This window comes from Pempheris klunzingeri, chromosome 2, assembly GCF_042242105.1.
Source record: "Pempheris klunzingeri isolate RE-2024b chromosome 2, fPemKlu1.hap1, whole genome shotgun sequence".
NCBI lineage: Eukaryota > Metazoa > Chordata > Actinopteri > Acropomatiformes > Pempheridae > Pempheris > Pempheris klunzingeri.
In genome coordinates, this window is record NC_092013.1 from 30,872,175 (window position 1) to 30,895,374 (window position 23,200).

At 48.3% G+C, this 23,200-nt stretch overlaps 1 protein-coding gene across 11 annotated transcripts in view; it reads left to right on the forward strand.

The window, feature by feature from the left end:
• Positions 1 to 23,200, forward strand: part of foxp1b (forkhead box P1b) — a 143,881-nt gene that overhangs the window by 89,497 nt on the left and 31,184 nt on the right. For 8 of the 11 annotated variants that reach the window (XM_070841096.1, XM_070841170.1, XM_070841121.1 and 5 more), the window contains 4 exons: positions 2,183 to 2,302; positions 18,802 to 18,939; positions 19,155 to 19,280; positions 22,574 to 22,724. In XM_070841096.1, the coding sequence (XP_070697197.1) occupies positions 2,183 to 2,302; positions 18,802 to 18,939; positions 19,155 to 19,280; positions 22,574 to 22,724 (535 nt within the window). Of the gene's footprint in view, positions 1 to 2,182; positions 2,303 to 11,046; positions 11,277 to 18,801; positions 18,940 to 19,154; positions 19,281 to 22,573; positions 22,725 to 23,200 lie in introns of those variants that run through there. The other 3 variants (XM_070841153.1, XM_070841161.1, XM_070841179.1) reach the window with 3 other exon arrangements.

Consider the following 23,200-nt stretch of genomic DNA (forward strand, 5'->3'; position numbering starts at 1 on the left):
GAAGACTTCCCAGAAATGTGTCTTTTCATCCATTACTGTCTGAACTTCCTATCATATCCTGTTGACTCAACTCTCTTTGTTCCAACACCCTCGGTCTAAACCCAGACACACACACACACACACACACACACACACACACACACACACACACTCCACTGCATGTGTCATCAGTTAGAGTGGAAAAGAAAACAGCAAACTTTGTTTACCCATCTTCGTTGTGCCCGTAACACCACGCCTGGGCGGCGTGAATGATTGAGTTACAGCGCTTTTCTTCTCTTGAATTTTCCTTATGAATTATCAGCATTTCTCCGTCTTAGTCACTCAGGTTCACTTTTAAGGTTACGATGCGGTAGTAGCTCACACTCGATCATCAGATCAGCACGTCCCTGCGTGATCTTAACGATCAGAGGAACCGCTGGTCCTCTCCCACGTCAGGTGAATGTTTGCTGGTGGATATTCGACACTGATAGATCTTATTCTAGGTTTTTTCTTGTTAAACTGGGAGTAGGAGTGGAGGTGAATAAAATGCAACCATTTAAAGATACCTTAAATAACCTTTAAACTGTGGATAAAACAAACGGTCTCTAACAATGTGGGCGGCCATGTTAAAGTCTTGCTCTGCTCAGAATAATGAAATGCTCGGTATCATCGTGCTCTGTATGACGGTCTGACAATATTATCTCATGTTGGTACTCCCCACATTGTAAGATAGATGCCTAAAATGTAAATATCGCCGCCACGTCGCTCTGTGTTTCAGTGTATTCTTTCTTTATATGACTGTACAGGCTGGTGGGGGGGTTCCCCCGCACAAATTTCTAAACAGACCACGATTAGGCATGCAGAGTGAGATGTGTCGCTCCAGCTTCACTGGAGAACTCTACATGAGAACTCAGAGACAAATAGACGGATAGACAGACAGCGTAGAGGAGGAGGAGGAGGAGGAGGAGGAGGAGGAGGAGGAGGAGGTGGTGGAGGAGGAGGAGGAGGTGGTGGAGGAGGGTTTCTGTACTTTAAAGTTGAGTGTGGTGAAATGCCAGGACTGTGGCCTCTTTGTAGCCTGTGGTCATATTTATGCCTCATGATGTCATCCAACAGCCGTGTGTTTGGGAGGGTCCACACACACACACACACACACACACACACACACACACACACACACACACACACACACACACACACACAGCTGCTCCCCAGCTCTCTGTCTTACAGTCTTGTCAGACTTTACAGGCACTGGGACCAGTTTTCTTGTAGTTCTTCTGTCTGACCCCCCCCCCCCCCCCCCCCACCAGTGCACACATCTGACTTTCACACAGTCCCTCACAGGTTTCACACACTTGTTCACACGTCGCTCTGTAGCTTTTCCTTTTTTGTGCTCTCACTATCTTCTCGTTAAACATCGACTTTTCCAAACTCCTGAATTAATTGACTGGAGAAGTCAGAGGTCGTGCGTCTGTGAGATGAGCTTGGATGTGCCCCCCCGACTGTTTGTTTAATTGTGGGAGCGATCGTCTGAGGAACACGGAAAGAATGAGGCCAGTTATTTACCCAGATGGTTTACTGGTGGAGGTGTGAGGCTGGCCAGCTCACTGTGGGAACACAACGCTTGCTTTTCTTGGTATCGCTGACCGTTTTCAAGACCACTGTGTTTTTTTCCCCCAGCTCTCTCCAGCTTTGTTTGCTCTGGATGGCATGTTTGATTATTTATCGGAAGGGAAAAGGGAGTAGCTGGAGCAATAAACATGTGACTGCACTGTATTTTGTTTTCCACTGAGAAGGCCCTGTCCTTTAACAGATACTTGGAGCCTTTTTGGGGGGAGTTTGACTGAGCTGAAGGAGGATCAAAAGCTCTGATTAGTGTCTTTGTGACACTTTGTGTGTGCTGGAAGTGCAACTTATCAACACAGAAATATTTCTTCTGAATGGCTGCAGCTGATTCCTTTGTCTGACAGTGTGTTTTGACATGTGGCCATTGTTCCCCGTGTGCTCGTGGAGTGATTGTTTATGCCCTCCGAAGATTTATGACTCTGAATGGGAGAGAATGAAAAGATAATGTTTGTTTGTTATCTATCAGAGGGCTGTTCTAAGGGGATACATCTGCTCTGATGGTAGGAGTCAGAGTCTTCTCCGGGCTCTTTTAGCTTGTCCTTTGTTGAGAATGTCCCTACGTATCTCTCTCTGTTAGGCTCTCCAAGTGGCCCGGCAGATTCTCCTCCAGCAGCAGGAGCATCAGCAGCAGCAACAGTCTCAGCAGAACGCCGGCCGCAAATCCCCCAAAGCCAACGACAAGCAGCAGAGCCTACAGGTACGAAAATATGTTGTCATAGTCATTAGCTGCTGATCATCAGAGGCCTCGGTTATTTGACTTTGTGGTTGATCAAATACAAAGAATGAAGTGAACTTGTGCAACTGTCTCTAGAACACAGTGTACGAGAAATGGCTCTTAGTTCACAAACAGGAAATTAAAACTGGCAGTGCAGCATTTGCAGTTATGTATGCTCGTGCATTATGTGTGATTTAGCAGCACACACACACACATGCACGCACACACACACACTTGTACAATCGAGCATGTCTCATGTAAATCTTGACGTAGATTATCAGGAGCAGCTGAATGTTGTGATGTAAGAAAAGCCTCAGTGTGGCCACACGTGGCTGCAGTGACGTGCAGAGAGGCCTGAGTTTAGCAGGAGAAGGAACGGAGACAGCGGAGAAGAAAGGGGGCAGTGACCAGTGACAGAGCCTTAAGTGAGTCTGGTCAGGCAGAGGAGCGAACACACACACACACACACACACACACACACACACACACAGGAGGCAGGTCCCTGCCTCCAGCAGCAGGAGGTGCTGTAGAGCATCCCACAGCAGAGGTGGCTCATCCAGGTGGACAGAGGGGTGGGAAAGTGTGAGGGTGGGGGGAGGTAACGAGGTGGTAGGACAGTTATCTGGACTGCCTTTGTGATGCAAAGAAAAAAGCAGCAGGATTTATTTTTTTAATTATTTTTCATCTTGTTCTGCTTTGAATACAAACGGCGCCGCATATCTGATGCAATATTTACGTTAATTTCAGATCAGCTGCCTCATAGATGTATATCTTTGTTTGAACAAGGAGCGGTTGTTTGTGTCAGTGTGAAATTGCAAACGACTTGAGGGCATATTTGGTAATTAATACAGCGGCCCTGCTCTCTATGTGTGTATATATATAATATTTAATACCCTTACTATCCCGTTGGGGGCCCTTTTTAATGAGCTATTGTAGCAGCTAGGTCTAATGTCAGGTTGTGAAAAAGCCTCTTTGTTGTGCAGATGTCTTCGGAATAGCTCCAGAGGATGAAATATGACTGTGATGACCTTTCAGTTGTGTGCATATTTGTCAGGATTCAAATAAGTTGAAAGGATCAAACTAAACAGTTTCCCCGGCCTGGCAGGGAATTGTGCTGCAGAGGTCAACAGAGGGGACCAGAGCGGCAGATTCCAGCGTACAGCCAGTTGTTGGTACATAGTGAAGTACTAGACCATCTCCTGCAGACAAAGACAAAATTAAAATTCTAATTTATTAATGTATACAGAGAGCTTGGCCAAGCTGTCACTCAGCTATTGAAAAGAGAGTCGGGCCCTTTCCCCGGCCCCCCCCTCCTGCCTGCTCCTTGTGAAGAGAGCGCAGGCTCGCTGTAGTATCTAACTAACACCATAAATTGCCTGCTCTCTAATGTTGTATGTTACATTTTTCTGGGTTGAAAATGCCATTATGAAAAAGCCACAGGTCCAGACAAGTGTTTGTTTATCTCTGAATTACATATTCTGCTAATTAAACACACACACACACACACACAGAGTTTAAAGCCAGGCGTTCATACATAGACACCAGTGTGCTGCTCTGGGTGAGGATGTGTTACGCTTGTTTTTGTTTTTTCTTTCTTTCTTCTCATGGTTTTCTGGTGGTGAGATCTCTCGTGTTTTTTTCCCACACCGTCTCTCTCTCTCTCTCTCTCTCTCTCTCTCTCTCTCTCACAAACACATGATGTGAAACACCAGAGGGTAACGGTCTCTCTTCCTCTTTTAAGAACAAACCCGAGCTCAGAGGAGCCCCTTTCACACACCACATCCACTATCTCCGTCACACAGCCTGGATAATGATTCTCCGTTGAGCTGGACCGGGTCATCAAAAGACATGATCCAACAATTATGAGGCTGTGTAGTAAGCTGACACCCCATAAAAGCACCTGATCTGCGGACGAGGCTCCATTCATCTCAGCGGTCTTCCCATTAGGCACGAGGAGATGTGCAGAGAGACTTTTACTCATTTGGAGATGTGACTCACTTTCCAATTCATTCTTATTCAAGTCAAAAATAATGAAGCACGGTTTGTACACAACATCTGAGAGAGGTGACCTGCACAGCAGAGTAAAGGGGAAAATACGAGTCAAACAAGCCTCAGAATCCTTGATCAGCATTAAATGGCTCTTTGGTTTTATATCTCCGACAGGGGTGCCCCCCACACCCCCTGACCCCCACGCCGCCCGGCCCCGCCTCTGGACGGAGATGCCTCCGCCGCACACTCAGCAGCCGAGAGGCGCTTTAATCAGAGCACATATACAAACAGCAGCAGGAAAGCAGCTAAACATACTTGACTGGTCAAAAAGGCAGTAAATTACATTGACAGAATGACACGTGTGATTAAAAGAATCCATGCCGCTTTTACCTTTCTGTGCTTCACACCTACAGTGGCGCGACGACGAGAGCCGGCAACTCCCACCCCGCTAATTACCATTATCAGTGAAATGGTGGGGTTTGACTCATTAGTTCCATGTGCATTTAATTAGAGGCAGGCTGAAATTGGATTTAACTTATTACTTTTTCATGGATCACTTTCTTGTCATCACTTCAAATTGGATTGCAGCCCCAGGTAACTAATTATGCCAGCCGCAGGATCAGGAGTGGAGAAATAGGTAATTAGGAACAACACTGTCGGACCCTCGCTGATAGTCCACCAGCGCCGAGGTGGGAGGAGGGGAAGCCGAAGCTCGTTTGCGGCGCTGCTCACGAGCCCGGCTGTTTAACTACACCTCATTGCACGAGATCCCAGGTAGGCCGCCGCCTCCTACAGGGGATTATGTGGCATTCAGCTGGGCTGGAGATGTTGTGTCAACATGGTGTCTGTGCTATCAGTGTAATGCCCAGATTACGCCTGTTTCCCATCCAGGACTGTGCCTGCGATTGGCCTTCATTATTCATGTCACTGGTGCAGTGTGAGGAATGGCCAGCGGCCAGCTGAAGCTCCCTGTGCGGACGCTGCCGGAGTGACATTGGCTGCTTTCTGTCTGTAGTACGTCTGCGCTGAGCGTAATGAGAGGACATGAATGAGCGGTGTGAGGAGAGGCAGGTGGATAATGTGGGGAAGTGAAGACATGCAGCTTCAGTGTAGAGAGGGGTAAAGGGAAAAGATAACGTCAGGACACTTGCTACTGAGAGCTTTCATGTTTCATCTCAAAGAGCGCCTGTGTAAAGAATGTGCAGCTAAAAGAACATCTCTCTCCTCTGGGCTTCGCTGGCTTTTCTATTTATTGTAATTATGTGACGGCCTTTTGTTTTTCAATGAGAAACACTATTCGGTATTCTCTGATAAATGTTGCATTGAACATTTTCATGATGTCAAAGGTGCATCACTTGTTATTCTTCAGACAGAGAAACCACAGATAATGTTTTAAAGCGTGCCAGCAGACAGTCTCCTTATCTCAGCTGTGGCCGGCCCTCTCCTCTTCCCTCTCTCCCTCTGTTTTCACACCATAGTGTACGGCCTCAGAGAGGGCATCTCCAGGTCAGAAGATAATGTCTTTTCAGTTTACAGGATGAAAGCCTTTTAAGTTGTGGAGCGCCCCTCCCCCCCTCCCCCACATTTGCCCCTCACATCCTTCATTTGTGGTCTGTTGGGGGGAAGCGTGATGTGACACAATCCAGGGGCCAAGCCTCTGTGTGACAGGACGGGGAGAAGCCGCCGGCCGCCTCCCTCTCTCCCTCTCTCCCCCTCTCCTACTGTTTTTGCAGTGGGCCCATGGCATTGTCCTGACACATGTATACCACAGCGCCCCAATCTGTAAGTCATTAGAGCACGAGGCCCAAGTCTGTCAGCTGGAGCTCCGCCAGCGCTGCAGGGCCATCTGAGGCAGCATTTCGAGGTGTTCCCGCCGCCCGGTCTGCCAGTTGCCCGGCAGCGGTAGCCCACTGGCGGGGTGACAGCGACTGGACTGATGTTCTGTTGCCGTGAGACACAGATTCTCTGTGGAAACCTGGCCAAGACAACAGGGGCGGCATGTCGTCGTCAAAATACATTTGAGGAATTGTAGACGAGGAAATAACACGGTCAGGAGGAAAAATGTGTAAAACAAGGAGGACAGCATGTGGACACAAGCACTTAAACCAACCAAGCAAGAGTTAGACGAGAAGATTGATGCTTAGCCTAGCTTAGCTTAGCTTAGCTTAGCTTAGCTTAGCTTAGCACAAAGGCTGGAAACAAAGGCTAGCCTGTAGACTTGAATATATTCTAATTATTCTGGGCTTTTGCCGTCAATACTTTAGGGCAGTTAGGTTGAGGATGGCCCCCCTATCGGTCTGTAAAGCGTCTCTAACAGTAAAGTCCCATAATTCATCAGCTGTGTGCGTGATCCTTATCTCGTGTTTGTAAAAAGTCTCAAGGTGATGCTGTAATGAAATCTCCTTTTGACGCACACGTTGCTTAGAGGTGATACGATCTGTCAGGAATGATCAACGCAACACTGGCGTGGAACCCCGGGACCAGGCCGTCTCCTGTGCCGCTTGTTTTCCCTGTCATATTGTAAAAATGTATTATGTGTACTGTATAGATTAGAACCAGGTTTGAGATAATCCTGTCAGAATGAAGTCATCTGTCCTAGTTCCACGCATCCAGGCCTCGGAGAGTGTGTGTGTGTGTGTGTGTGTGTGTGTGTGTGTGTGTGTGTGTGTGTGCATGGGGGGGGCTGTGTTAGGAGCTCTCTCCCAGCCAAGACGATGACTGTCGAATTGACTCCACTCACAGCGCTGGGAGCCACTCACCATTCTCAGGACCCTCTTTTCATTTTAGGCCTGATGTTTCCCTTCAAGCAGTGAACCCTCTCAACCCCACGCCCCCCTCACTCATCCACACACACACACACACACACATTTCCTCTAAAATGTGTTGTATCTGTGTGTCATCCTCTGGCACTATATCTTGATGTCAAGCGTGTGTTGTTTGCAGTGATTCACACGCCCTTTGCAGAGGCCTGGAAGGATGGATGCACAGTCAACCATAGCATTAATAAACACTAACAGCCATGCAAGGTGCAGTCAAGTCAGCATCAGCTTCTCTGTGGGTGTCGTCGCACACTTACGACAGCTTGGCGGTCGTCTGATTCCATTTTCACTTTCTGTTAAGAGCAGGAGAGAGAGAGAGACATTGTCTCGCTCAGACAGCCAGAGACAGAAGGGCCCTCCTCGGCCCCATGAGGACATCATCTGGAGGCGAGCTCTGTGTTTGTGTTGGACGTGGTACAGTAAACCATCACAGCCACGGAGCTACACCCAGTCTGCAGAAAGCATCAGGTCAGAGTAACACCAGCTAGCTGTTTGTTGCATTTTGGTGCAGCCTTTTTGGTCAGAAGAAATCCACATAAAGAGGAGCGTTTATTGGTCTAACAAATACAGTTTAATAACAGCGCAGGAGAGGTCAGCTTCACAGTTAATCACGGCGGTCAGCGGCACGGGCGGCGTCCGACACGGAGACTCTTCCTAAAAAAGGGGGCGGCAGGAGCCACCCACAGACACAGCTGCTCGGACGGTGCCAGAGCGGATCTCCCATATCAAAGCCTCTGACTGTGCAGGTACACACTGTACGTCTCCGTGGCTTCAGATGCAGCGGTCAAGTGTTTATCCTTCTGCACAGAGCCACAGTTATTGCTTATTAGAATACCGTTTGTGTGTACTAATATAGCTTGTGAGTTCAATCAAAGCTGAATCAATCACCAAACAAGACGATGCAGAAATTCCCCCACCTCCGCTCCTTAAATCGATGCTGTGTTCTTGTTTTGACTAAGTGAAAAACCACACCAGACGGTACACGCTGTAACACGGCTCTGTTATACACTGGCTGGCATATCACCTCAGGAAATATTTTGCAAATACAGGGTTCACATGTGCTGACTAAACAATGTGCTCCTGAATGCTGAAATTAAAAGTAAATAACCAAAGCCACGTAGAATAGAGCAGGAGGAAGACGGTGACTGAGGCGTGACTTACTGTAACTCCACTCTGCTTCGGGTGATAACCTCATCCACTCTGAATATGACTTATTCCAGCTATCGGAGGGCTGTCGGAGGGTTAGTCCACCCTCGTGTCATTTCAGTGGAAATGCCCTTTCTTTTAAAACACAGCAAGTAAAACCCTGCAGTGGAAAATCAAATCCAACAAACGCAGTCTGAGTAACATTAAGCCCGTGTGCCTGCGTGGGGCAGAGCAGGCCGTCCTCAGGTTGGTCCTGCTGCTGTCGCTGCCAGTGAGGGGCTCACCACCGTCCCATGTACGTGGCTTCTGTTGAGTTTGACTGTAGCCTGGAAAATAAGTGTGATTTATTTCTGTCATGAAGTGCTTCAAGGGACACAGATGAAATAATACAAACACAATAGAAAGATGACACACAGTGGTACGGCTGTGGGTCTAACAGGTATTTGTGTTGCCTTGGCGATGGTATATAGAGCAGCTGCTATTTATTTAGGTCCCACACCTGCCCTGCTGACTCCCACCATCAGTAAACAATGATTTACTCCATGCACACACACACACACACACGGGGACACGGGCTGTGTTTGTCTTGTCGTGACAGTGGTCCAGGTCACCAGAGCCTTTGAGGAAAAGGAGCGAGTGGAGTTTTGTGTTCTGCTCCCCCCCCCCCCCGCTCTGTGGCAGCAGGAAGACGTGGGCTGGCACGCCGGTGCAGCTGTACGAGTGTTTGGGAAGGCTTTGTAATCGGAGCCGAGCCGTTATCTTCAGCCGGGGCCGAGCCCGGGCCAGACCAGACATTAACTCATACTTTCACTCTAACTCAAGCAGGAAATGGGAGTATTTTATACTGTCATCCACTCTGTCATGAACACAATCGCTCCGTGCGCTCTGTAAACTATCACAGGAGACGCCGGTTGAAGGCTCACAGATATCGATGCTTCTCTGTGCAGAGGGAAAAAAAATCTATATAGCGTGTGTATCACGTCGACACGTATGTGTAATTATTTTACACGGCGCAGGCACAGAGAGGCAATGGATTAGAAAGACAGTGTGTGAGAGGAGAAGCTTGAACTGTGCGTCTGCTAAATTTATCATGAGGCCTTTGGGAGCGTTGAAATGAGAACAGTGGCCTATTACTGCTAAGAAGGTGTTTTATTGAGAATACGCCGACATACCACCCCAGGGAGAGTGCTGGGGGAGAAGAGTGTGGCCATAGCCTCAACCACACTGTGTGTGTGTGTGTGTGTGTGTGTGTGTGTGTGTGTGTGTAAGCATGTCACTGTCTTTTTGTGTGAGGGTGTCAGATAGAAAATAAAAGCGTCCTTTTCTCCCTCTGAATTATTGACTATGATATGTATTGGAATTGTCACTTTTGACACGTGAGGTGTCCCAGTCAATAATTTATGTAGGTCAGGCCGGCTCTCATTGTTAGCTATTAGCAGAGGAGAGCGGTGGCTTGTTATGCAGGCGCTCTGTTTATTTTACCAGTGTGTTTGCAGACTGGAATGCATCCCATGAACATTCCTTCATCCTCGGCCAAGGGTTTATAGCTGCCGATACGAGCTGTGTTTTAGAGCTCTGTTGTTCGGCTCCGTGTTTATTGTCATGATAATTAACAAAGTGAGGTGTTAATCTTGCCTCATGCCTTTCCTCTAATTCTTTGTTAAGTGGGTTGCACACGATAGTGAACCTGATTTCACTGCTGTTGCTCAGAGCAGATAAGTCTGGTCCTCAGCTCGTCTGTCCGTGGACTGCACTGTGGAGTAAACGCTCAGCTGAAAGCAGATAGCTCTGGGTTAAAGTCTGTATCCAGGCTGCTCATCCTGCCTGCCCCCTCTCTGCAGGCGAGTTCAGGAGGATCTCCAGTAGGTGGCAGAGTCCTGTTCTGCTCTGCTGTCTTCTCCCCTCACTGAGAGCGCGCGGGTGTTACACAGTGTGATGATATTATGACAGCTAATTGCTCTCGTTGGGATGGAGTTGGATGGATTGCCTGCTAGCTGGTGCGACGTTGGCTGTTAATGTAAGTGGTTTTAGCTCGGCTGAGGCCAAATTGTGGGATAAGTGTTTAAAAACTAGAGAAAAAGTTGATTTTATGGCCAAATACTCACAGACTAGTCTCTGCGTATTGCAACTAGTTGCGTGCTGTGGTGTGAGAGTGTAGATGGTGCAGGAGATCCAGGGCTGGACTAACTGTCCTCACAGATACTTGGACTTACTTTCCCCATGGAGTCCGTGCACTGGCGTCTCATCCTGGGAAAGCGAGCAGGCAGAAAAAGTGGCTCCGGGCTGTTTGTTGTTTGCAGCGGTGGAATGAGTTGTGTCTTTGTTCCGGCGCTGTAAACACTTCCATTTAGCAGAACAATAAAGGGGCTGATAGCAGGGCCACTTTTCTTTCTTTCTGCTGGATACCACTGTTTACTTATCTGTTGTTTAATTAAAGGGCCTCTTTTCTTTGGGCTCCCATTGTTTCAATAGCACGGCCGGAGTCCCGGCAGGGGTCAAAGGGTTAACAGCCGTCAACTGTGTGTGTGTGTGTGTCTCTCTCTCTCTCTCTCTCTCTCTCTCTCTCTCTCTCTTTTTAAAGGGGCCCCCACACAAAGGCACGGGTTCACCTGCAGCTCAGCCCGCGGCTCCCTATTGTTGGCCCCATTTGAATTGATTATGTTTGGAGGGCTGCTTGTGATTGGTGGAGAAGGGCGTGGTTGGTTGGATAGTTTTGTATCTTGTCAGCCAGGGAGCAACCTTGCGCGTGCAATCTGTCTGTATCCCGAGGAAGGTTGGAGCCTCCACCACAGCACAGCAGCGCCTCTTCTCAGCTTCCCTGCCTGAGCCGGCAGCCTAGTGCCTCTCCCTCCCTCTCTCCCTCCCTTCCTCTCGCTCTCTCTCTCTCTCTCTCTCTCTCTCTCTCTCTCTCTTCCCTCTCTGCTCGGCTCTCCGCTCTGCTTCACTCCACACCGCGTGGCCCAGCACTCTGTTTACCCTGCCAGCTAAATGGAGTTTGTCAGGTTTGTCAATATGATTGATTTCTGTGATTTTGCCAGCTTTCTTGTGTAAAAACTTGACAATTTAATTTGACCAGGGAAAAGGAGAAAAGGAGGCTTATTGTCTGTCTATTGCTGATGTTCTATCATTGTAATTGCTTAATTTTGTCATGCAGTTAGTGTGAGAGCAGCAGTTATCCAGGGCTTCCTCTGTCTGCAGTGCTGTCCTGATGGGAGAGACTCAGACAGCAGGTGTCCTGAACATTAGATTTACCCAATCACACCGGATAGCTTGTGAAAGCCAGCCCGAGTGGACCGTGGGCTCCTGTCTGCCTCTGCTCTTCGTGCTCTTCGTGCTCCGAGGTGGTTGGGATGTTTCACTTGTAGTCTAAGCAACAGTTTCTTTGCTCTGCCTGTTTGTCCCTCAGCGTGTTAGACAGCCGGCCGTCTACAGTAAGTTTCTCTCAGCCTTTTTACGCTGTTTGTTTAGTTCAGTGTACTTTGCTGATAGTGAGCTAACCAGTCAGGCAGGATCCCGTGCTGTACCCTGAGCTGTTTGAATGATGGAAAGTTCTGGGGGAAACTCGAGACAGGTCTGTCTGCCTGCTCTTTTGCATTGTTGTTTTCCTCTGAAAATGAGGATATTTGTGCTGTATTGTTGAATGAATGAATAACGTTTCCGGGGCAAAGCATTTAAAATGTGCCGAGGGTCTTTTGTCAGCGTCCCACTCTGGGCTCTGCTGCTTGTGTTGGTGTGAGTTAATGAGTGGTGGACAGACACAGACCTCTCCTGCTCCGAGGCGACGGCCTGGACGGATCCTCGCTCTCCCCTCGGTGTCACAGTGAATTAAGACGGGCGGCCGCAGCTCTATATTTGACACCGTCACCGCAAAACCACGTTAGAGACACACTGTCACTCCAAATGTCATCGCTCTGATCTTCCTGAAAAGTTCCAGTGTGTGTGTGTGTGTGTGTGTGTGTGTGTGCAGTAGCAACAAAGGGACTGCAGAGAACATGTCGGGGGGAAAGCTGTGGTCATTTTCTTCAGTTTTTCCTGTTGCCAGCGTCGAGTCCTGCCTGCCACACTCTGACGTTGGGTCGTGTTTAGATGGCAGTAATTAGAAGTTGTGCAGCGACACACAGGACTCACACGTGGTGGACTTTTCCTCTCTGTTGCACTTAACCTTGTCACCCAAAGTTTTTTTGGGTGACAAGGTTTCGGCACCTTGCATCAGTGCTAAGAAAGTGTTTTCCTGAATGACAGAAGAGACGGAGGAGAAAAGAGATGGCTGAGGAGGAGGAGGAGGAGGTGGAGGAGAGCGGAGCCTAAACAGGGCAGCGTGCACCGTAATGCCGTGCAGCTGTGCAGAGACTCACAGTTTGGGAGAGCTGGAGTGCGAGCTGATTGGGTTGACAGTTTGTAATCAAAGTTGATTTATTGTTCATTAGTAGTGCATTAGCCCTTTCAGGCAGGGGCGTTATTTGTGCAGTGGCCTGTCAAGGCGAGGGGCTGCCAGCACCTGTCATTTCTAAACCATGACATAGGCAACCAGATATTAGCCGTGTACCCGGAGAGGGGGGCACAGGGGGTAGCCGCCACAGGCTCGCAGCTCGCTGGGATATCCTTTCCAGGGACGGTCGCTGCTTTGCGCTGAGCCGGCAGGCGGGACGGGGAATAGTTTAGCTGTGATATAGTGAGCCACCAGCTGCTCTTAGTCCCCGGCTTTCCCCACTACAGCCGCTTTTTACTTGAAAAAGGCTTTCATTCATTTTTTAAGGGTCATTACTGCTCGCTGTTCGTGCGTCTCTGTTTCAGATTGGGAGATTAAGTCCACACTCGAGATGCCATGTGTTTCAAAGGGCTGAGATGGCAGGATAATGATGAGATTACACGGTGTGGAGTGTTTTATGGCAGAAGGTCTTTTCCACCCCTCGTCTCTGCCTCGACCTTTCTGTTTTTAAAAACAATGAGGGACGGGGTGCACCCACAGAATCAGGGGGAGGATTATTGGACCAGCGTCCTGGTGCTTTTCTAACCTGCTGAATATCTGTTTCCATCTGATTTTATTAATTGTCTGTATACTATACACAACACTGACGGTGACAAGAAGCAACACGGTTTGTGGCCCTCTTGTCTGCCGTCATGGAAACAAGGCTTAGCCTCGCGTTGCTGGTGTGAAGAGAATAGAAACAATCTGCACCAGGATGTGTCAGCCATTGTCTTTTGACTACAGTTTCATCTGAAAGGGATTTTAGAGGCTGTGATCTTAATTAAATCTCAACTGACTCAAATAATGCATCTGAAGACGTGCATGGTTGCGTAACCGTGTAGAGCCGGTAAGCCGTAGACCGCGGGCACGCCGTTCACCGCAGCGGACATGGGGAGGCGTTTCCGGGAACGGTGAAAACAGTCAGTGATGGTGTGTAGGATGGCAGTTGTCACCTTGAATTTGTGAGACAGGTTTCAGATCTCAGATGGCTGTGAAATACGCCCCTGGAGGTGTGGCTTAAAAGGTCAAAAAGACATGACAGGACAGTGAGTCACACCCCAAAGTGTAACCAAGCACTCCGGGTTGGTTTTTTTTTTTTTAGACCTGATTTTTATTTTTTAATGTTTCTATCTGGAAATGCTCAAAAACCAAAATATATAACTGCACCAGTTTTATTTGATTCACAGCAATTAACAATGATATTATTATTATTATCACTATTATTATTATTATTATTATTATTATCATTTGTATTATTATTATTATTATTATTATCATCACTATCATGACCATTATTATTATTATCATTATTATTATTATTATCAGTAGTAGTATTAGTAGTAGTATTGTTGCTGTTATTAGTAGTGGTATTAGAATTAGCAGTATTATTATTTATTGGGTTACAGATTTTTTTATAATATAGAATAAAATCACACATTTTCTGAAACACTCATAGTGTGTTTGAAACGCTGCACTGAAGCATGATGGTGATGCAAAGGATGGTGTGTGTGTGTGTGTGTGTGTGTGTGTGTGTGTGTGTGTGTGTGTGTGTGTGTGTGTGTGTGTGTGTGAGATGGCCTGGTGCAGCAGTGGTCACCTGCAGCCTTCGGTGTGGGAAATGGTGTCCAGCTCTCAGCTCAGCTGTTATTGTTGGGGGGCGGGGGGGGTTTGCTCACGTCGCCGTGCACTTTGTTTGTTTAAACCCGACAGTGGGACCGGCTCCCGCCAAAAAATGTTTGTTTGTAGTTGAAAAGTTAATTAAAATGCAATCTTAACTTTTGTTTTTACAGTTGCTGCAAATAATTTTCCCCCAGCGTGCCCCCCCCCTCCCCCCCCCAGACACCCTCAGCGTGGAGTGTGTGGTAGATGGAGACTAAATGTGGCTGTGATTATCCTGTTTATCTGAGCTGTAAACATTTTTAAAACAGCCTGATTGTGGATGACGAGCAAAGAATGAAGCAGGTCGCAGCTCCCCTCACACACGGCTCCTTTTAAAGGGCTTTAGATTTACTGAAGAATGCACTCCGCCTTTTTCTGCACAAATAATTGATCATCTATCAAGATATTATTATTATCATTATTCTGATGATTATTATTACTATCTTAATAGTAGTATTATTATTATGATTACTATTATGTCAGCACAATGGGAGAGGGTTATCGGTGTGAATAGATCGGTGTGTTCTGAGAGGAAATAAATGCTCTCCACCTCAGAGATTTCAATCAACCCAAATGGGTAATATGGAATTAGTCTTTTCAGTCTTGTCGAAGACTAATTATGTTCACACATCACTTAAGTACAATAGCTCCTGTGAAATCCTCATCCCGGTGACATTTTCCTGCAGCAGATCACGGCGAGGATGGGAAGTCGCCACTGCAGGCCGAGCTAAAACAACAGCATCAAACGGAGCGGCTCTGTGATTTCTCCAGGGCTTGTTATTTCTTTTTTACTTCTCCATTCCATTTGATGCCCCTACAAAACAAGATGACCCCGGGGAGCACAGATGAAAATTTGATCATTCTTTTCTTTCTTTAATTTTTCTTCCTTTCTTCTTTGGGCCGAGCCGCACCTTAGCGGCCAGCCTGAGCCCGGTCTCACCGACGTTCACCTCCTCGTCCCTCATTTCTGTTTGTTTTAATTGCCTCGGTGCCGGGGAGCGGGGCTGTCTCACAGCCTCGTTCACTTCCACTGCTCTACACCAGGCTTTGACCTCTGACTTGTGATGGGGGGTGGTGGGGGCGTCTTCATTAACTCTGAATCGGTGAATAACGTTTTCAGATGTGTGGTTTGCATTACCTCATTAGATTGTCATATTGTGTGCTTTTTCTGTGCAGCTGTGATTCACAAAGAGAAGTTGGCTTACTGTAGGCGTCCTTTAATGACAAATGCTCTCCATACTGTGTGTGTGTGTGCGTGTGTGTGTGTGTGTGTGTGTGTGTGTGTGTGTGTGTGCAGATGAACGGTCAGAGGTGGTGTAGACAATTATGACATGAATGAAGCGAATGATTCCCGTCTTTGACAAAAGGAATATTTCCACAGTTGTTTCAGACAGAAATGCTGAAATGAATCCTGTTTAGTTTGATGTGGAATATTTTGCCCTTTCTTTGCTCTTCATTTACATTTTCCTAGTGAATCTACAGTGCGAGCACTCTCCGACTCCCCGTGGAAAAATGGTTTTGCTCCTCCTCGTGTACAGAGTGTAGCGGGCTGCACATGTGCCTGTATGTGCTTGTGACAGTTAACATGCCACAGTTTAGACTGTGTGTGTGTGTGTGTGTGTGTGTGTTTGGCCAGCAGGCCTGTGCTGGTACAGTATATTGCCTCCAGTCACTCTGCAGCTGTGTGGGAATGTTCCAGGTTTGAATGTTTATGTATGGGAGGCACCTGGAGAGCACCACACCTTCGTGAAATTCATAAACGTCAGCTATTTCTGGCATCCTCAGAATGTCCTCTTTTTTACACCCTCATATTGGTGGAGTAGATTAGAGCTGGGCTCCGTGGATCCCTCCAGTTATTAGCCCAGTACGAGCCTCCTTTTAGACTATCTTTAGATGGTCATATATTTTTGTGGATCATCTGGAGTCACGATGTTATCCGAGGGATAAGGGAGTGCACCATATGGGAGTGCTCTAAATGGCGACTGGCGTCCTGTGTTTGCGTTAAATGGGCATGATACAGCGGCCAGAGCAATATTTTTCAGTTAAAGTGCTCCCTCCCGCCCTCGCTCTCAATAGGATCCAGTCTTAGGCAGATTTTCACTCCTTCAGCACAGGATTAAATGGTAGTAGTTACGTTGATCAATAGGTTAAGAAGCATACAATCCCTCTTGCTGCTAATGACCTCAGTAGTAATGGGTAATAAAATGGGGGTCTGTAATAGCCTCTTGCTGGGGCTGTGCTCGGAGGAAGCTGCTCTGGCTGTAGTTACTGTGAGCCAGACGCTCCTGACAAGGCGAAGTGTGAAACCATGATGAGATCTACACCCAAGGTGTAAAGAATTAAGACAGTTAAATTGAGGCAGATCTCGGTGTAAACTCTAATGTAATTGGCAGCTATTGAGAGCTGTGCGAGTGTGTAAAATCTGTGTTAACTTGGAGTGGGCTCCCCCTTTATTCACATCACACTCTATATAATACGGCATGACAAAATGATTATACATTCCAAAATAAGACTAAATTTACAGCTTTAACACGGTAGTAAAAAATGGAGCATGACTAGTACGGGGTAGATTTTTAATGCACGCAGTTAAAAGTAAAGCCTCAGAAAAGAGGGGCCATTGTTATTTATCCTCGGTGTGTGCGGGGGGTAAATGTCGTGCTTAGATGGGAACCATATATCACATCATGTACGCCGCTTGCACGTCAGCAAGACGGGGCCGCTCGGCTGACCTTCAAAATAGTTCATCAAAATTAGCGATGCCCAGAAAAAAGGACTTCAGTGGATAATGACTGTGAAATTAGGAAATGGGAGGCCGGGGTTATGCAAATGACAGGACAAGTCATGTGCAAAAGTCAAGATGAACTGCATATTAAGACATAATACAGGGGGGAATTAATATTGCATTTTCCTCCCCGCGCTCCTACGCCAGGCGCTGGGGATGAGAGATGTGAAGTGTGTGTTAGTCCGGGGTGGGGCTGGGGCTCCTCCGGTCTCTCGGGGGCCGGGAGAACAGCGTAGTCTGGCACTGCTCAATAAAGTTAACGGAGAGCATCAAAGCTGCTCTGTCCTGTTTGACATCACTGCCCTTTCCTCTGCATTTGCTGTACAAGCTGTTCATTATGGCAGCGCTTTGTTGTTGTTTTATGCGACGGTGGGGAGAATGAATGAGGTGATATGCATGCAGGGTGTGTGTGTGTGTGTGTGTGTGTGTCAAGAAAAGCCCCCTAGTTGCCGGACGAGATTTTAAACAGCAAAATTACATTCAGAAATGCATGAAAAATTCAAAGGGTGTCATTAGCTGTAAGGCGGCCACACAATTTGGGTAACCTTGGTGGAGACAGACAGTCACCCGTTACGTCCGCTCTATCAGCTGCCGACATCAGCCTGAGAGGCACAGCGCACACCGTGACACACACACACCCACTCACACCCACTCACACACACACTCACACACATACATGCCAATGTATATGCGCACGTACACAAAAGAACAATTGCAAAACACGCTAACAACTGTGAAGACGCAGCGCTATCAAGGAGCTGCTGTTTGTCATCCGAACGTCGAGGAAAGGAGCTTTTAATGGTATCGCACATCACAGCAGTGAGTGGCAGCATCCAGACACACTCCGAGTCCCCTACGCCGCCGGAGCAATTAAGGCACCCTGACAACTGTGGGGGCTCCTTCAGTGTCACAACAAATCACTTGTTTTGAGGAGTCATGCACTCACACCTTTCTGCTGGGAGTTAGTTAGAGGCCTGCGTGCTCTTCGCCGTGGCTCCTCCTCCAGGCGCTCTGCAGCTTCACAATAATAGATCGCTGCTGACAGCCTCTCTAATGAAATGTTCTCACATGACATGTCGTGCCTGCGCCACGAACCAACCGCAGCATTTTTCGAGGCAATCTTTCACGTCCTCAGGTACGGCCTGTTTGTACAGACGGCAGACGCAGATCATATGGTGCGGCGGGTGAAAGGGGAAGGTCGGAGGATGGAGGCTTCGGGGTGGAGACGCGGGGCGTTTGCTCCACAGGCGTGATCCACGCCTGGCTGTCTGGCGTCCTTTAGCCCGCCTCACTCTGCCGTGGTGTCACAACGGTCAGAGGCGTTGAAATGTGTGTGTCTGTGTGTTTGTTGGAGGGCATGTGCAGCTTCTGACACACCAACACTGGCCATGAAATCCTAGAGCCCACCATAACCCTACATATATATAACTATTCACTTGTTTTTTACATATTCATCCCTGGCGAGCGATCAGCCTTCACCGTTTTCCAGATTTGACCAGAGATGGTCACTGATCTCCAGCCTTTGTCCTGTTGCATGCTGGGATATGCTCTGAGTGGATTGCTGATTTTTTGACATTTCTCTGCTGGTTTGTGTGTGTGTGTGTGTGTGTGTGTGCAGGTTCCAGTGTCAGTGGCTATGATGACACCTCAAGTGATAACTCCACAGCAGATGCAGCAGATCCTTCAGCAGCAGGTCCTGAGCCCTCAGCAGCTCCAGGTTCTTCTCCAGCAGCAGCAGGCCCTCATGTTACAGCAGGTAACGTGCCACTGACATTCAGTCAAATAAATCAACTTTATTAAATAGAAAATCTTCTTCTGTGTAGGCAGCCTTTCACTTTGAGCTGCTCTTTTCTCCTTTTCTTCCAAGCTTCAAAGACAACTCTCCTCAAAGTATTGAACATTCTCACTAAACCCACTGCTGAGTTTCTATGAGTGACAGACTCACACGTCGCCTTCCTGTCTCTTCTGCAGCAGCAACTCCAAGAGTTCTACAAGAAGCAGCAGGAACAGCTCCATCTCCAGCTTTTACAGCAGCAGCAGCAGCAGCAGCAGCAGCAGCAGCAGCAGCAGCATGCAGGCAGCAAGCAAAGTAAAGAGGTAGGCTGACATCACTCCGACCGCCTGCCATTACCCAACCCGCCGGCCAGACAGAGCATGGAAGGCATGTGTGCTCCCTCCCTCAACCCCATCTGCTTCCAGACTGTGGTCAAAGCAGAGAGGAGGATGGGGGGGGGGGGGGGGGGGGATCAAGTGCACTCATGCTTCTGATTAGCATGTCAGACTTGCTGGATAAATGGTACCAACTGACTGATAGTGTGCTAAGAATACAGCGTCTCCGTCTCCGTGGTACATGTAGAATATTTTACAGACCTGAGCCCCAGTCCATTGTTCTGGGTGGGTGTTTTTTTTTCCAAGTAAACAAGTGTCCTGTTCAACAAAGAGATGACCGCTCCTGTGAGCCTCGTGTAGGACATAATGAAAGGCAGAAGGGAGAAAGGCAGGAACACGGAGCACATAAATCTGAGAGGCTTTTCTCGGTAATTAACATGGAAATGGCAGAGGAAGAGAAGGCATGTAATTGTGAGATATCAGTGCAGAGAGCGCTCCCAGCTTTGTTGCCTGTGTTGAGTTTTTTTTTCCTCCTCCATCTTTCTCGCTCTCTCTCCTTGGCTCCCTCCAGTACGGCGGGGCTCGCTCACAGGCAGCAGCTTAATGCGTGTTAATGACTGGCGGATACAGGCATCACTGTGGACAAAGCAAATTATTATTGTGCGGTCAGAAGAAGTTCAAAGACAATCTGGGAATTTTTGCTCTTGTCCCCATTGAGTTCCATGTTTGGAGAGTAGGGGAAGCATAGAAAATGAAGTCCAATGTTAAAAGCAGACACACACACACACACACACACACACACGCACGCCGTGTGCTGTCGAAGCTCCAACTTCAAAGTCGTAGCTCCCTAATTAATGAACTGCGGGCTTCAGTTTGGACAAGTTGTGGCGTGATGCTCCCATAAATCAACATGACAGCAGAGCTCCTCGGCCTCAGATAGGGCCTGTCACCGAGTCGCATCTGATGTAAACACTAGAGGAGCACGGGAGGAGGAGGAGGAGGAGGGGGGGGGGGGGGGGGGGGGGGGGGGGGTCGGAGAGGAGGTGCAATTGATCAGTTGAATGGAGCACGAGAGTAAAAGAAAAAACGACTTTTGAAGCATATTATGTATGATCACAGGAAATGGATGCAGCCTCGAGAGGCTCTCCCCCTCCGCTGATGTTTTCTTTCTCTCCCCATCGCTCTCCCTTTTTTCAGTCGCATTTCTAGCAGCCATCAAAAGACAGAATAAGAATTACGCAGTGACTCCCCTGTGGCTGCCAGACAATAACCCCCTGTTGTTGCTTTGTGCCTCTTTTATTTTAAAGACATCAAAATTTAGTTTTTCAAAGATCTTTAACTTTATATTTGAAGCTCGACAATAAAGGCCTGCCAGTGCCACTCTTTATCATTTGTCAGCGACTGTATTTTTCTCTCCCTCGTGCCACTTCTTGTTAACCTCTTATTTGGTCTATTGGGTCTGGGCTTTTTAATGTGTCTGCATGCTGCGAGCGCACAGGAGCTCCTGTCAGCTGATGGGACCAGAAGAAAAAACTGTGAAGGGGAGAGAGTTAAATTCATCGGCAATCCTCGATTCTTCTTTCTTCCTTTTTTTTTCTCTCAACAGCCACCCTCTACTTATTTAGCTTTTTGATGAAAGACATTGTTCCTTGTGAACTCCCACCCCCGTCACGCTGTTATCTTTGTCTCGACTGTCAGGGACGAGCTGGAGAACAGAAATCCACTGAAGACACCGAAGAGAAACTTTTCTCCCTGTGATGGAAGGGAAGAGAGAGCGGGGCAGATCAGAGAGGATCGCAGGACATCCCGAGGACCCTCTGAGTCTCTCTGTCACGTGTCTCCTCACTCTTTTTGGGTTAGATCACATGCCGGTTACTCCCCCCGATTATGAGCCTCTGCTGCCACTGTCAGCGCGCCTCCTTCCCCTGATTGATCCAATGAGACGACCCCGCTCGCCGTAACGGACCAGCGCTGGCCGAGCTTTATTTTTAGTCAGCCAGTGGCGGAGCGGCAGGCAGGGTGGGGGTGGTGGGCCGGAGGAAGGGAGAGGAAGGCCGCTAGACCCTTTTGACAAGCCGATCGGGGGAGTGGGTGGGGGCACGCGTTTTATCTGGCTGTTTCAGTGGTTTCAGAGTGACCTGACAGCCACGCTGCACCGAGACCTTTTCTGTATGCACTCAATTGTGAGAAGTAAACAAAGTGGTGTATCCTGTGTTTGGTAACAGGGTGCGGCGCACGGCTTGGCAGCCCCTGCACCGCTTTTAGTGCCCCCTTCTTCTCGTCCCACCCGCCTGACAACTGGCCCTGTAAACTCTTAAACAGGCCTGTGTCCTCGTCTGATCCGGTCCTGACTGATGCTGCCGGCTGACTGGTTGCGGTGGCGCTCTGGCGAGGGGTTAAACGCCGTCTCATCTAAGTAACATCTCTCATCTGTTGTGACTCACAGGAGATCGGGGATATTAGATAATTTCCTTCTATTTGTTATTCCGCCTATGTCTTTTTGTTCGCTCCATTTTCTTCTCTCCTCACTCTTTGATGCCGTCAAAGTTCACACGTTTCACTTACCAGAGCCAAAGTTTCCCCCCTCACCGTGAACACACTGCAGCTTTTCATCAAAGATGTCTTGATGCAGCAGCACAGTGGGATCACCAGAGCGGCTCTCCCTCCGTCGGCCCTCCGTATGTGACTGAACAAAGCTCTGAGCGCCGGTGGGGGGTGGGGGGGGGGGCGTCCCTGAGCTCAGCGCCATGCCTGGGAGAGTTGGGAGAGTTGTTCGGGTGGTTATTAAGCACTTTGATTTAGTCACACGTTGTTTGCTGAATTATGAATGGCTGTAATTAAATTCCTGTGGTTCTTATTATGAATGATTAACTATGTTGTTCCATTGTTTGTCATTTGCCTCCCGACTCCTCGTTAATTAAGAGAGAGAGAGATGTATACTCTACCTGTCTTAAGTGGGCCCGGCAAACGCACGGCACTGGCAAAATTTATGAAAATTACACCGTGCTGTTGTGTGTCAGCACAAGAAAAACCCATTAACTTTGTTTTTTATGAATGAACCTGTTGTCCCAAAGTGTTTTTTGCCACCTGAACCATGAACTCTGTGGCCTCGAAGTTTAAAATGTTTTTCTTCAAAGCCAAACATGAATCCTGTGATGTTCACACCTGAAATTCAGCCTCGCATGTTTGCACGGCCTCTAAAGCTTCTGTACACTTGTGTTTGCTGATGGTGTGCCTCTGTGTGTGTGTGTGTGTGTGTGTGTGTGTGTGTGTGCCACCAGCAGCAGGTGTCAGCACAGCAGTTGGCCTTCCAGCAGCAGCTCCTGCAGGTCCAGCAGGTCCAGCAGCAGCATCTGCTCAACCTTCAGAGGCAAGGGCTGCTGACCATCCAGCCTGGACAGACCGGCCTGCCGCTGCACTCCCTCACTCAGGGTCAGTAATAGTCTCCCGTAACACCACAGCACACGGCACCACAGCCACCGCAGCCCCGAGTCAGACCTCCCGTCCGTCAGCCCTCGGCCGCTCCACAGGAGCAACCTGTTTACCTCCAGCGCGTGTGGAGGAGCCACAGCGTGTCTGCTGATGCAAAGTGGAGGTGTACACGCTGGGGTCCAAAACGCTGGAGAGCGTAGGTACAGTGTGATCATGTAAAACCATCGTCATGTGAGCTAGCTCACATGATCGTCATGAAGGTGTTGGTGGGGGCCTTTGGTCTGCTTTGGACCTGACCCGACTGTTGCTGCTGTTTCTGCTCAGCCTGGCTGGGCTAATAGGAGGGAACAGTATCACCACCCCTGTACCTGAAGCCCTTAATGAGGCTGCGTGACTGCGGCTGTCAGGCAGAGCTGCTGGGGAGGCACTGGAGAAATTTGGCAAGTTTTCAGATGTAGGTTTACCAGCAATCTGTT